The sequence below is a fragment of the Lonchura striata genome, chromosome 11, assembly GCF_046129695.1.
Source record: "Lonchura striata isolate bLonStr1 chromosome 11, bLonStr1.mat, whole genome shotgun sequence".
In the NCBI taxonomy this organism is placed as follows: Eukaryota; Metazoa; Chordata; class Aves; order Passeriformes; family Estrildidae; genus Lonchura; species Lonchura striata.
In genome coordinates, this window is record NC_134613.1 from 17,621,019 (window position 1) to 17,636,900 (window position 15,882).

General features: G+C 41.9%; 1 protein-coding gene across 1 annotated transcript in view; it reads right to left on the reverse strand.

The window, feature by feature from the left end:
• Positions 1–15,882, reverse strand: part of AGBL1 (AGBL carboxypeptidase 1) — a 249,836-nt gene that overhangs the window by 69,058 nt on the left and 164,896 nt on the right. The window contains 1 exon segment of the mRNA XM_031505750.2: positions 14,064–14,224. Within this exon segment, the coding sequence (XP_031361610.2) occupies positions 14,064–14,224 (161 nt within the window).

Genomic DNA, 15,882 nt, shown 5'->3' on the forward strand with positions numbered 1-15,882 from the left:
ACTAAAGGAGACATTTCACCTGCACAGCAAGCAGGCTCGTGCTAAACTGCAGCATAAATCTTGATTTAACAAGAATAGGGCTGTGTGGGTCCTAAATTAACCCTGAGTTCAAGCTACAGGCTAAGAAAGATTCATGGAGAGAAGCTTCCCATTAGAGCAGCAAGGAGGCTCCAGCCAAACCCCATCTACTTGGAAACACACTGGAATTTACCTCCATGCCTCCCTGCTGCTGAGAACTGGAACAGAGAGGGCGTGCTGGGGGTCCTGAGAAGTGCCACATGGAGAATGGTGTTTTAGCACTTTACCTCACTTAAATCTGCATGTGGTTTCTGCTCACCCTCATGCTGGAAAAAAAACCCTCACCAGCAAGCAGCTGCTATTGACTGGAGGATTTGCAATCAAGCTCTAAATTTAGCAAGGTGCCATAACAGAGAGGGCTCCCACACTGCTGTTAACACCAGGAACCAGAGTTTAGTGATGTGAACGGGCTGATAATAGCTTCTGTCCTCACACTTTGTGGTTAGATGATGCCAGCTGCTGAATGCCTTCCTGCAGCTTTTCTGATATACCATTATAACCATCCAAATGCTGGGCTAAAATAAAACCTTGCCAGAGTTCTGATATAAAATTGTCTGTACCCCAAGACCAACTCTTGCTGAACTTTGAACTCTGTGGTTATCTTGAAGAAAACTCTTTTCTGAATTTTGGTATGAATCTAATTAATGAGTTAATTCCCTGATAATCTGTTCTCTTCTTTGTGCTTGTTTCATGATTAATTTGATGCCAGTGAATTTCCTTTACTGACTGCAGAGTAGAAACAGATTTCCTATTTTATTAATTTCCACTTTTGACCCATCATCAGGGACTAAACAAGGGCATATGTCCCCATTTCTGAATTTTCTTAATCACTACAGAGCACAGGTAAGTTCTAGAAAAAGCAAAGTGCAAACAAGGAAAACTCTCCAGCTTTTGCTACTACCATAGAGAAGGTGGAGGTAGGCTGAACAATCAGAAGGTGTAAAGGCTGTGAAGCAGTTGAACACCCTGCCTGATTACATTACCCACAAATCTAACTGAGAGGACAGTCCTGCAAGGCTGCAGAGTGCACAGGAACATCATTCAGTGACAATAACCCCCAAAACAAAATTAAAAAAAACCCCAAAATAATAAAAAAAGTCCACCAGTAACTACAGGGATGGAAAGGTCACCTTCCTGGGATCACAACCCTACCCTCACAGTTGTCATATGCCCTTTGGGAAACTCTTTAGGAAAAAGAAAAAAAAAAAAAAAAGAAGTAGCAAAACCAAGCCAGCATCCCTCTCTCAAAATTAAAACAAAGTGTACTAGGGCTGTCTGTGTGACTTCCATGGTCGAACAGTGCTGCCAGCAATTAGCATCACAAGCCTTCCTCCTGATGCCACAGCATGTCAAGGACGTTTCTAATGACAGATCAAGGGCACTGCTCTCTGCGAGGTGTTTGAGCTGTGTTAGCAGCAGCCTTCTTGGCACACAAATCCAGTGTCCCACAAGGGAGGCAGCAAAGGCAGGAAGGCATCACAAGGCAGGAGAGATCTCTGTGCAAACGGGTATGCTGCTTTCATGGCTGTTCCTGTCATACCTGCAGGGCACCAGCTCTGAAATTTCACTGAACATCTTTCTCTTGCTTCTTTCCCAACAGCTGGTTGCTATTAGAGTCACTCTGTGAGTGGATGGAAACGCCAGAGAGGAGACATGAGGAAAAATAGACTGAAAAGGGCAAAGAGCTCAACTGTTCCTGTCCATCCTCCCTTCTCAGATAAATCCCAGCTTCTACGCCAGAGTATGCAATTCCTGAGAAAATTCAGGAAATTAGTAGATGCTGTGTTACAGAAAAGCCTTACAGACAACCTGACACTGGTGATGGCAAACTCCTGATGGACCATGGCTTCCAGAGGGAGTTGGGCTGGCAAAGGGAGCAAGGACCAAAAGTCAGGGAGGGCCATGGGGTACGCTGCTCCCCACTTCACTGGATCAGTAGATGCTGGGTCATGCATGACTAGGTTTCCCAAAATGCCTGGGATACAGCCAGCTGCACTGCAGGCTTAGCCTTCAGGCCTTGCTCCCCAGGGACTTTCTCTGCTCCAAGATAATCTTTGATCATGAGCAGCACATTTGCACAAAAAGAGTTCGGATATGATTTTAAAACGTGAGAGAGAAAAGTGAACAAAAGCCATGTTTCTGCATCTCATGTCTCCAATCTGTTTCTCCTTGAAAGGGGCAAAGACACCTCAGAGACATTGTCAAAGTGCCTAAACCAATTTTTCAGCCTAATCCATTATTTATATTTCCACTCAACCCTTTTTTTAATCCTGAGTTCTTGAAATTAGGTTCTGTAATATTGAGAATCACTCCCATGAGCTGAGGGGAAGGCAGGGAGAAGGCTTAAGTCTTGTCCTGCCCTTACCCTTCCAAATCCACCTCTGACAGGCACTGTCCATCTTTTTCTCTCTGTTCTGGACTTCTCACAAACTACCAGCATCACATCCTCATCCACTTGTTTCTCTGTTTTCTGCTCAGTCCTTTCTGGGATATTTAGGTAATCATAAGCACTATCTTCAGGACAGATACATTAAATATAAAAAACACCAAAATAATCTAAATCAAAAATGACCCTGAAATCTAAAAGGTTTAAGAAAGGCATCACTTTTTATGGGCATGAATGTGAGAGACTCTGGTGTCCTTCACCAACCCCATTGGTGGCCAGTAATCCTCCAAGAAAGCTGATTTAAGGTAAAAGGGTTTGATCAAACCAAATGAGGATAGAGCTGATTAATCCAGGAAAACACAACCCTTCTGGAAAATAATCAGCTTCAATGGCAAGGCCACAGACAACACTAAAAATACTATAAAACTTACTTTAAATATGGCACACTTTCCCTAGAAAACCCATTCTGAATTCTTGGTTTCCTATATCTTTAGTATACCACATCAATAAGCAGGGTCCAAAATAGGTGATAAAAGTAGTTAGAGGCATATGATTTTAAAAAATTATCCTCTTTCATGACTAGATGCCTGAGAAGGGAGGTGATAGTTGTTTACAAAATGCCTGGCAATTTAGTCACTCTCAATTATTCTGTTACAGTGGAGGATAAAGATGCATTTGCAAAGGTGAAAGAGCAGCAGATGAAAGGAAATATTTTCTTTCCCCACAACATGCAGCTAATCCAGAAAACTCACAAGATAGCAGGGTGCAGCGAGGAGCAATGCAAGATTCAAAAAGCACTGGTAAGTGATACACAAAATGAGAGCACTGGAACCTTTCATTAGATAGAATTATTGTTATTATAATTATTCAGAAATGTTACAAATTCTCGTGTTCCCAGGCATAAATAAAACACTGTCTGAAGATGGAAAATCATTTCCCAGGGGATAGAGGCATTCTGCAGTTGTCCACTATGGCAAGTGGTTCCTTCCCTTTTTGAAATCTCCAGTGCTGAACACAGTAAGGAAGGACACTTGACTGTATTAAAGTACTACAGCACATCATCTCTCATGATTCACTTTTTCATAGATGAAAACACAAGTTGTGTACTAGAACTAAAAAAAAAAAAAAAAAAAGTATTATTTCCAGGAAAAGGCTGATGAGGTAAATCCGGGTAGCAACACTTTACCCAAATTCTTGGCTGCCCCCTGCAGTTCAGTGGAAGATGAGGCACAGCTTTATTACTTGGAATGGGTATTTGCTTTCTCTTTGAATTCCACGTGACTTTTAACGAGATGCTGGTGCTTTTTGGAGGGTGCTATAAAGTGGCATCTTCAGAAAAAAATTCTCAAGTACAGAGTGTGATGTGAAAACATGTTGGGTAGGCTAGACAGAACAAACAGATTAGATACAGAAATGGAGAACAGATGCTTTCTATTCTTCAAGTTATTCCTAATTTCTGATCATACTGGCCTGATACCAGAATCTTGTTCAGGCATTCAGCTGCTTTTATTGCTTATTCTCCCTTACAAGTCCAAATCCTCAAATTCATGTTTAAATAGGGATTTAAGGTAGTAAGTAACTGTTAATGCTTAAAAGGAAGCCATTATAGAGTAAATGGTGAATTATGGGCCATAGATAAAGCTGCTGATTAACCATTTTTAAATGGCTATGGGTATATTTGAAAGTCTAACCAGAAAGCATGCTACTGTTACTTTAAAAATGAAATCTCACCTTCCAGAAATTTAAATTTTCCTCCAGATAAATTTTAACAAGAACAAATAGAAATAGGAATGGGAGATGGCCCATGGGGAGGAAATGGAGAAAAATACCCCCAAACAGAGACAAAGGGAATGCTTTTTCTTTCCTCTTACCCTGTTCTGAGTCTCTCCTGCTGCTCTGACAGCAGCCCTTGCCCTGGTATGATGACTTCCTTTATCACTCATGGTCAGGCAGCAGCAGCCAACACCCTCAGAGCCTTCCCAGAGACACAAGAGCAGCAGGAAGTGACAATCTTTCCTTGAGAAAGGAAGGTTCACAAGAAAGAGGTGTGGTTTTCCACTTGTTTTATCTGTTTGTATCCCAACCCAATTCCAGCAGAGCCACAATTTTCCATAGAGCTCTGCTGGTGAATCTTGGCTTCCTTTCCCACCACCAATACCCCTATGTGCACACTGAGCCCTTCCAGCACATGACAGATCCCTCTGCACTGTTCCAGCCTAGAATCAGCCCCACACTGCACTGTGACATCAGTAAGAAAGTGGCATTGCTCTGTCCTGGGCTGGTGGAGAAGGTCCCTTCCACTGGGCTGCACCACAGAGTGACCATGGCCAGACACAGGTGGGACTCTGTCAGTACTGAGAGAGAATTGCTGCACTTGAAAGAGAATTTTCCCTACATTCATAAGAGTAGGATCTAGGATGTTAATCTTGACTACATTAAATTATGTGCATCTTCTCCCTCACATCCTTCTACTCTCAACTCCAGCTTAATTCTTCTAAGTTCTTTTTGCCAACAGCACATTAAACATCCACATCCTAATAAATCCATATGGTTTCTGAGAGAACACAATGAATTATCAAGAGCTGTAGGGGTTGGCTTTCACCTTAAGCACTCATCCACTCTGGTGCACGTGTGTGCTGGGGTCTGGAAGGACAGCCTGCACATATTTATCTCCTGTCTCACACAATACCTGTCTCTCTGTACAGGATCTAGTGAGGCAGCAAGAGGCAGGGTCTGTGTGTGAGTCACAGCCACAATGCACTGAACAGCCAGAGCCTCTGACAGAATATACAATGCTGCTGAGATGTCAGTGGAGGTGGCTTTGGAGTGCTTTAAAATGCTGTTCAAGTGCCAACTTTCACCTGCAAATATGACACTTTGCTCGCCCACCCGCTTTCCTTCCAGGCTATGTGCTCCTTTTATTGCAACTTGACAGCTTTAATTATGAATTTCTCTTCCTCCTCTATCCCCTTAACCGTTTAGTCTCTTATTTGTCTTGCTAAGTTTTTGATATGCTCCGAGACAGCAGCTGAACACTGTCACACAGTAGAGGAGACCTGGTCAGACTCTCATTTGCAGGCTGGGCACCAGACCAAAAGGACTTGCAACACAGCATTTACCTCGAAAGCAGAAATCTCTGCTCTTATTTTCTCTTTGCAGAGAAAGGAGGGACACAAAGGGACTATGAAGGTTGTTAAATCAAATCCATTTGGGACTGCTTAGCTCTTATTGTCTGAATGATTTATACAGGTACAAACTTCTGGTGAAAAACTGGATCCCACTGGTGGTTTTACAGGGGATTTGGCTCCTTCTAGACCTGTATTTCACCTATGACAGGAAAACCTCCTTCAGACAGTGGCAATATATGCACTGCTGCTCTCAGCACCACGTCCTGCTCTGCAGGACTGAAGCCTCTGATGCTGCTTGTGGGTGGGGAGACATTTCTGCTCTATAGAAGCTCACAGAGCACTGGCATTCATTCTGGTTTGCCTCTAAATTCTGTGAATCTTGGCCATCTGAGCCACTCTGCTGGATTCAAGGGGTGAGAACACCACATGATGAAGCCTTTGATCCAGGTAATCCAGATCTAAGTCTCCTGTTCCTGTGTTTTATGCCACGTGATTAACTCTCCAACACATGGGATAGAAAAATCTATTTTGATCCTCAGCCAGTCTAATTTTCACCTACATGACTGTGTTCTTCAAAAAGCTCTGGTGGGAGCTGTGGACAGATTAAGTAGAGGTCAACTGAAGTGACAATTGCAATGAAGAGGGGAAAAATACACAACATCCCAAAAAATGTGCTTACTTCTAAAGGTTGGAAGTGCATTTCATCTAACATCCTCCTCACTCCTTCCATTGCTTTGCCTGTAGTATGTACTAGTATGAAAAATCTGACTGTTCTCTGGTTTCCACAAGTCTCAAGTTATTCTGGGACTCTGGGAACACCATTTGGAAAAGTTTCACAAGAAAACTAAATAACCAAGATCCTTGAAACAACCTTAGAGTTTATCTATGGTTCCCCCCACACAAAGACACAAGGACTCCCATTACAGTTATGCCTTGTGCATCCATATCCTCTGAATAATGTCAAATAGCTGAAAACAAAGGACAGCAGAGATGCACTGACAAAGTTTTCTCCCCCTTATCTTGTGCCAGAGCCCTAAATCTAATGCAACTGATGTTCAGTAGCTGCTGCAGTATAGATATAGTCTACCTAAGGCTATATATATAGTGCTCTGAACCTGCCTCTTCAGCACTAGACCTGTGATATGTTCAATCTGAAATCCCACCTCTGCCTGCATTCAAAATGATCAATAGTCTAAACAGACTGTTTCTCCCACTACTCTTTGCATCCTCTTAGGAAAAGCCAAGCTTTTATTCTATCCTGGTGTCAGCAGTGTCCTGGCCTGTATAAAGGCCACCTCAGAGAACAGAGTGCACCCCTCACAATGCATTGCTTTGGGGAATGCTCCATAAATGGGAACTCCTGAACCCCTGATAGCCCTCTGCTTTATTTTTCTATCTCAGCCTGAAAGGGCCCCAGTGGCTTTCATATTTCAAGTTAGATCTTAAGGGAGAAAGACTGCAGCACAGAAATACAGATGCTCGTAATCAATACCAAAATGTCTCATGCCAGACAGCACCATAGCAATATGCCTCACAGAAAGGGCACTGCAGAGCCCATTTGTTCTGCTGGGTATATACAAGTTCATTATCTGTAGTCCAGTCAGATCTGTGTGAGTATGGTAATTTGAATAACCTCAGAGTGATACAATAGCAAGCAGTGCTTCTGTGCATGTTTGAAGTCCTTTCTATGATCTCTTTCTCTTCCCATTTGCTCTTTTCCTCTCCTTTCTTTCTGCATCTATTTAAATTGCTATTATTAGCTAAAAAAGGATAAATTAATTACCTCTGAAATGAGCATGAATACTTATACCCAGCCTGGCATAACTGGAGCTGGCATTTGATAGCAGTCAACAGAAGCTGAGAAGCTTGCAAGGCATCTCAGAATAATAATAATAATAAAAATCAATAGGAGGAAAATAGGGACAGCTCTAGAAAGTGTTAATGAAAAGTTGCTGAATTTCAGTGGCTCACCTGTGAACAGCTACATGAAAGCCTTCTGAATACCAAATATATTCATTATAAGCTGCATTGCTTGGCTGAGCCTCCAAAGAATTCTCTGGGCTTCTATTCTCACAATAACAAAGGAGAGGCACAGAAGAGAGCAGGATAAGAAGGCTAAAGGGGTGGACAGAAGAAGGTTCACATTTTTATTTTGAAAACAAGTTTATTGAGGCATATAAAAACAATAAAATCTAAAATCTGTAATAGATTCAAACTTATAATCCAAGGGTTTTTTCCTCTCAACAACAGAGGTGGCAATTCTTTAGGTCAAACCCTGGGGGTGCAAGGAGGCACCACTCTTTTGCAGCATCAGTGTGAAAAGTTGCTGGAGAGTGTTATATAAGTCAGGAGTTAAAGCATTTCCTGAACTGATCCTTAATGGTTACAGCAACATAAGTCTGCTCTGAAGCCAAAGCCCAGCTTGAGCCACTCTCACACCTGTCATAGTGAATTAATGTTAGATTGTGCTCTCACAAGTGTTTTATGAAATGCATTATAGAAACCCCTTTTGCCCCGTGTTCTGCACCAAAGTGACAAACTAGTGTGGCTTACTTAGGTAAATGCATTCCCACAGCACTTTTCTCTCCAGCATCTAATACAGAAATACCTCATCCAGAGATACTCATATAACAGTAGAAATTTCACATTCCTTTACCAGCAATAAAATTTGTGACTAAGCCAAAAAATAGCATCAACAAACACCCTCCTCTTCTGAAAGCTGCCACAAAGTATTTAATGTCCACAGATGATCATGGTTAAAAATGCACCAAATCTTTACATACAGAAAAATGGAACTCCAGTAAATAAAAACCTGAATCAAATCTGGTCAAAAAACTCCTGCTATGGTTAGGTTCTCTAAGGGATGAAAGAGCATTTTCATCTTCAGCCATATGTCAGAGGGCCCCCCAGAGTCCAGCTGTCCATTCTGGCTCAGACCTGGACACTGTGACTTCTGTGGCACCTGAGCTGGGAGGGGATGGGGTGCTGTGCTGGGTGAAGTCCTGTCTTGCACCTAAACCTTTGAACTGCAATTTGTTTCAGTATGCACAACCAAAAAAATGTAACACTGACACCCACACTCACCTGCATGAAAAGGAAGACCCATCCCACCAGGCAGGGGAACAATTTTCCATTACTGCATGTGGGTAAAAAAACCACATTTCTGCTATTCAAAGATGCACTAAGGATGCCTCAAATGAAGTGAGCGTGCTTTGCTCCAGCTGTATTTCTTGTCGTTTGAACTTTCCCATTTTTGTTTGCTTCATTCCACAAAATCACTTTCATTTGATCTGAATTATCTTTTGGCCACACAGTTTAAAAGATGAGTGAAATTGCTTGCACAGCTATAATCAGGAGAAGGTGCATTATAGTGACAAGATGGGAGATTCAGCAGTTCAATACTATCCAGGATCATGATGGTGCATCAATGTGGTATAGAAGAACAGCACACACGTTTCTAAATAATCTGCAAATCTCTCTTGTCAGTTCTGGCTTTGCCATCCATGCACTGACCCATCTACCTGCTCACTGTAAGGAAGATGAAGAGATACATCTGGACAAAGAAACAGAGAAATGATTAAGCCTTCTCTTTTTGATTAATAGCAGACCTAGACATATTTACCATTTGGGGTGGGAAGAGATTTGGCTGTGCTCAAGAAAGGTAAGAAATGATGAAGAAACACAGGAGATAAACAATGTCTGAGTCAGCAGAAAATGACTTCACAGAAGTGTCTCAACACTGGAGATGTCTCATGAACAAATGGCTGTGATTGCTGCAGTATATGCAAAACATTTCCTAGCATGACCTGGAGGGCAGGGAAAAAAAGAAAATTAAGGAATGTGCCATCAGTTTAAACCTCAAGGAAAAGGGGGAGGATATTGGAGAGGGAGGGGATCCCTCTTTGTCTCTCTCCAACCTGCTTTATGTGAGCAGTCACTTCCCATCCTCCTTGTGGTCAGGACAAATGTGAAGCTACCTGGACAGCAGTGACTTAAAATTTAATTACTTTTATAGGAAATGAGGCATGGAAACTATTCTAAAAAACATGATGTCCAAAGTACAAGCTGCATTTTGCTTTTCACACAGAAAGGTTCTGAATGCCAAAATTGATTGTAAGGCATAGTGGGATGCTGGAAACCTCAGTAATTCTTCCTAGAGCATGGCAATACCATCTTATGAGGCCAAGTTTGAGAAAGAGGAGAATAAATTGCTTGTATGAGCATCTGACACATGGCGTTGTTTGTTGAAAGTGGTTGCAAAGACCAGAAAATTCTCACATATTTGGCCTCTGATCTTGTCAGAATGATCCATAAGATCAAACCTATTCAGTGCTGGTGGAAATATCATAGTGAAAAGAAAAGCCACAACCAAGTCCCTGCAGAGGTCTTGTGTAACACGAGGATGCCTGGATGAGAGTCAATATGTGTCCCAGAAGCACAGGTTGATAATTAAAAGACCAACTAATGCCTGGAGCAATTTAACCTTTCTTCCTCACATCACACATTGTAGCTCTAATGCATTTTCTGTGCTGCCTCTTGTGCTTTCTCCATTTTTGGCATGTTCCTGAGACAGCTGCCACATGTTGAGAACAGTGACATAGAGCTGTTAGGCCAATTTTATGATATCCTGGGACATCATGTGTTTAGGGGAAATACTCCACTGTCCCAATAGCCACACAGCCCCACTGGTGGAAGCTCAGCCCCTCTTGGTTATTCTCAGAGGTAGCACTGCCTCTGCTGTGAAATTATTCCAAGCGTTGCCCCAGTCATGCTTGTCAATGATACCTTTTGCAGGTGACAATTTAGGTGAAAGATGGACTGTGAAGCGGAAACAGGAAGAAATTCTTGTCTGTGCACCAAACCATGTTTATTTAGGTGTGCTAAAGACTCCTTCCACCTTTCTTTGGCTCATTAGAGACAGCACACTGAGCACAATAGACCTGATCTGGTGTGAGAAATTCCCATTCTCACAGGAGGCCTCCATCAGAGCAGGCACTTCCCTGACAGCTATTACCTGCCTCCAATTTACTGACCACTGGCTCTGCCACAGCTCTATAAAGGGCCCAGCAAATAGTTTATCCCAGGGAAGCAGGGTCCAGCCTGCTCCTTTATCCTTCTCACAGCAGCAGTGAGAGAATCGGGCTGCAGCACACCCGGAGCACAGAGAGCCTGAAGAGGAAAATCAAAGGACACAAACAGTTATGAACCTTGACAGGTGAAAATGTTTGCTGTCGGAGGGAGATGCTGAGATGCCAAGTCAATGCCACGCACAGCAGACACCAGGGCAAAGAGAGACAAATGCAGGACATGAACTGCAGGGATTTCACAACAGAAGAGATCTCTGGCTCCGCAGCTTTTGATCTCTGTACCTTTGCAATGAGACATTTCATCTGGGAGTCAGCTTTATCCAGTGCTGGATTAACTTCTTGTTCCACAGCTTGACCTGTCACCCAGAGTATTACAGAGATGGGCACTCAGAAACCCATACACAGAAAACACATTAGATTGAGATAGATGTATTTAGCATCAGCACTGTGGAATACATCACACTGCTCAAAGCTTAATTTCAGCTTGATTTCCAAAAAAAAAACCCAAAAACATAACAACTAAGAGAAGCTTGTGTTTGCATCCAGGCTGAGCAATACAAACCTTTTATTTTGATATTGGTGAATACTGCTATGGAAAGCCTCACCCAATATTTGCATCTCTTTCTAGACTTATCAGCAGGACAGTCTTTGGGACACATTTTCCTTTGCCAGAGAACATTAGCTACAGTAAAAGCTATTGCCTCCCACTTAAATAGCTGTCATGCATATAATTTCCTGTGACCAGGACACTACAGACTTCTGGAACAGGGATAGCTTGTAAGCTGTTCAAAAGACGCTGCTGTTCACTATTTAAAGCATTTAAGGAAAAAAATTCACCAAGTGACCGCCCAGAACTTTTTCTGTGTTATACCTGAAGGATCCCCAAATCTGGCTTTGCTTTGGCAAAGGTACACAGAAATGTGGGTATTTTTATTCACACCTACTCAGACTTTCTGAGGTAAAGTATAGAAAGCATACAAGGATACTGTGCATTTTTCTGGTAAGCACAGTGTAAAACAGAGCTAATTTTAAACTACAAACATTTCACTCAAACCCACAGAGGAGGGTCTATCCTAGGAAGCAGCAGAGTATAATTTCTACTGATGTCATGATATATCAGCTGCAAGGTTTTGGTGCTACCTTGCAGAACTAGATTAGCCTTAATATTTACAGACTAATATTAGACTGAGTGTTACTCTTCAGCTGCCTCCAGAGAAATGTTTTGATAAAGAATAATTTATTATTTTTTTTCAAAACCTGTGAGTAGAGAGAGGGATGTAGAAATAGTTGCCCTCCTGTCTGAATCACTGAGCCCTCTGTATTATTCTCCATTCTTCCATTGGCTCCAATATTCCACTAAAAACAAACCATGGAATTCTCTTGGCTAGGCTCAGAGAAACATGGGAGGAAAGCATTAATTTTCTGAATCAGAATCAATATGCTGCACAATCATTTTCCATGAATTATTTATTCTTAAAGAGAATATGCTAACAAACACTTTGGTCCCTGCATCTCCCCTCACACAGTCTTTTGCAACCAGCTCCTGCAATGTGACTCCTCTGGGTGGGATTATCAATTCAGCTGCTTACCTCGTCTGCAAATGGTAACAAGTTACATTCAAACTAGTAAAATTTCACAAACTTGCAATTACACCCAGTGAAAATTATCAGCTACCTATCAATTGCCTTTTAGCAATGACATTCATTCCTAGATGCCAAGGAGGTTCTCACTACTGCTGGGCAAACTTGAAGAGGTAGAAGACTTTGCTTTCAGCTACTGAGGACACATGGGAATTTTACAAAGTAAGAGAACTTTTATTTTTTGTTAACTTCTTTAAAAATATTTGTCACTAGAGATGTTCCCTCTGTACCGATCAATTACCACACAGTAAAGAGATAATAGGATAAATAGAATTAATTTCCATTAATATAAAGTCAGCTAAAGGAAAAAGTAGCAGAAGGCTACAAAGATCAGAGAAAATGCTTACTGAGTTACTGTGACCAGATTGTTTTTTGTCAATGTTTGAGAGAAGTCAGGGTTTGATATTTTTCTTCCCGTACATTATTTTTATGCAAAAGCTCTTCTAGCTCAAGTTCAAAAGTTTGATTTATATCCCAAAACCTAGCCAGGCTCCAGCAGTTCTCTCTAATGACATAACAATGATTTTTTGGATGGCTGTCCACAACATGGATGGTGTTTAGCATCCACCTTATTGCTTCATTTATATGTTCACACTACAAGTGAGCACAGCTAATCCAAAGGAATGTCTCTACATCTTATCCTTCTTTTCAAAATGTCCCTCATAAACATTTAAAACTGTGAACAAGCTTGCAAGAATGGGTTTTGGCATGAGGAACAGGTGGTGCTAATGTTGGGTAAATGTTCCTGCAGGGGAAAGACTGGAAGTCTGCTATAAATTGCAGGGGTATTTCTGCAACTGAAAAACTTGATGTTCATTGATGAAGCTGAGAGAGCTCTTTGATGACAAAGCCATCAGGGAGCTTCAAATCATGTCACATCACTGAGTCTTCTTTCTCCATGTGTCTTGGAAAAACATTCTTGCAAACATATGTGATACACGTAGCACTAACAAGTGATGATGGCCTAGAGAAATTATGTAGTTCTGCTTCATCACAAATTCAAGCTGAATACTCTCATACTCAGGCACTTTTCCAGGTCAAATTCCTCTTGTATTTATAATGGGGCAAACTCACTTAAATACCCCCCATGGAACAGAGGAAGCAAGTAAATTAATTTTCCAATTTGGAAAAACACGTCCTAAATAGCCAGCAGGATCAAAATGTCTTTCTGCCCATCAAAAAGTCATACATCTATGCTATAAATGACTAAAGGACTCCATGCTGTGAGGAAAAGAATTTATAGGAGTATACTTGCAGTATGAGGCCCACAATTTCTAAATCATGCTATCAGTGTCCTTTTATAATCTGCAATACTTGTTCCCTACAGTGCAGCACTTCCATAATGCCTTTCTTATAAGAGATCCTCTCCATGGAGGATCCGAGCTGGACAGAACCCCATGTGACAGTGAGCAGGAAAATGTTTCCTGCTGATGAATTTTTCTGGGGCAGTACCATCCCCATGTTCCAGTTTTGACAGGAGAATGGAAACTCACTGGAAAACAGAGAAAGGTACTTCTCTTTCACCTTTTTTTCTCACACGGATGGCTGCAGGGCATGGCCCCATTGTTTCAGTAGTTTCTTTGGGAGTCAATTACATCTCAATTCCAATTACTCTCCATGAACTGCAGCTTCCAAGATACAAATCTCAGCCATAAGGAGAGTCCATTTCTGCAGATCTAAACCCAAACATGCCCCACCAACTCCCTTCCCACAGCAGAGCCCTCTGGATATGCCAGTTCCTGACCTTTGTGCCCGGTCTGTGATCTCCTCCTCCAGATCCAGCAGGAGTGCTGCCTGAGCCATCAGCTCCTTGCTGCAGGGCAGGGATTTGAGGTGCAGAATCAGCAAACCAAGGCAAAACTTGCTTCCCATCTCCTCCAGCTCCTGCGTTCCCAGCTGCAGGCCCTGATGGAGAGAAGCATGAGGTTTCATGATTCCTACATATGAAAGTTTCCCCTGCAGAATCATTTGTAAATTAATTAACAGCACATGGTCTACAGAAGCTAACCCAAAATAGCCTCTGTTTTACAGCAGGGGAAACAGAGGCAAAATAAATTTTCAGAAGTCATCATAAGAATTAGACTTGGACCCCAGGAGAATCTGACTGTAAATCCACTTTTACAAATCATCCAGTTTTTCTTTCTCTCTGTAGAGGACCTGTCTACCTAAGTAATGGGGAATAAAATAAGTCCTGTGATTATAAACATTAGGCAGTGGCAGAGATGGAAAAGGGAATGGGACAAGGGGAGGAAAGAGAGGAAGAGATCTTTAACAAGTTATGAATTGTTTTTTGAGAAAATCAATTACAAAGTAATTGCAAAATAACAAACACCTCTAAGGAATTTCTCAGTCTGTTAAAAGCTGGTAGCACAAACAGGGTTTGTATTATCAACTTCATCTTTCAAGAAAGGAATTCTCCAAGCTGTGGATCCTTGCTGGTTGTGAATAGTCTGTGTTTGGGTTTACACCAAGGGCCTGCATCAGAGTAAGTCAGTGTAATTGATGGCAGTTTCATGCTTCTGGTGAGAGGAGGGCAAGAGACAAACAAAGCTCAGATACACCAGAAAGAAACTAAAACTGCAGAGTCCCTCATCTTTGGCACTTAGAGACTGCATCACCTGTCAGGGGCTGGACCAGCTGCTGCCTCTGCCAATAACAGCCCTGAGTGTTTTTGCAGCAAAAAACATCTCTGCAGCCAAGCTTCTGAGAGACTTCCAGCTCCACTCCCAGGCTGTTTCCTTAGCAACTCTCAGGAGTCCAGAATAAGCCCTGGCCCTAAGCATGGTGTGAGCTGCACATCACTCTCCACTAGATATTTGTTAGTGAGTATCTCATGGGTACCGAACACATTATAATTTATATTATAAAATATAATGTGTTCAGTAATCCATGACAAGGGACAGAGCTCTGCTCTTTCCCTATATAAAGTTATTTTTGCAAAATGATTTGGGACCCTGTGGTCTGAACACCTCTGTATAGCTGGAAGATTATTTCTGAGCCAAAAACACACAGGTGGATGGAAGAAAGAAGAGATTTCACACAAATGTCTGCAGCTCTCCTGAGGAGTTTTTCAGTGCATTTTTGTTAGAGGACAGAAACTATTTGCACAGCACCACCATAACTTCCTCTCTAGCAGACCCAGCATATGTAAATATCATCTGGCCTAAAAACCACCCTCTCTGATCACAAGTACATTTCCCTGTGGACAAGATACTGTAATTCAGTTTCTTTTCTGAGCCCTGTGAGCAAAGCATGAATTCATAGTTATGATTAACATAATCTAGAACTCAAAGATGTCCTGAGTGGCTGGACAAGGAAGGACCTGCTCAGAAGAGCACACTCAGTCTGAGGGCACAGCCTTAGTGTTAAGCAGGGTCTAGAGCTCCAGAAAAACTGACTTTTGCCTTCTGAACAGTCTCTTAAGCATGTCTATTACAATGGTTAAATAGCCAATATAATTTTTATTCTCCTCTTATTTACCTCTACTGCAAGCTTTGCCCAGCAAGATATGGCTACTAGAAAAGTTTAGCAATAATTCATAAGAAAAACAAAAATAGAGGGAG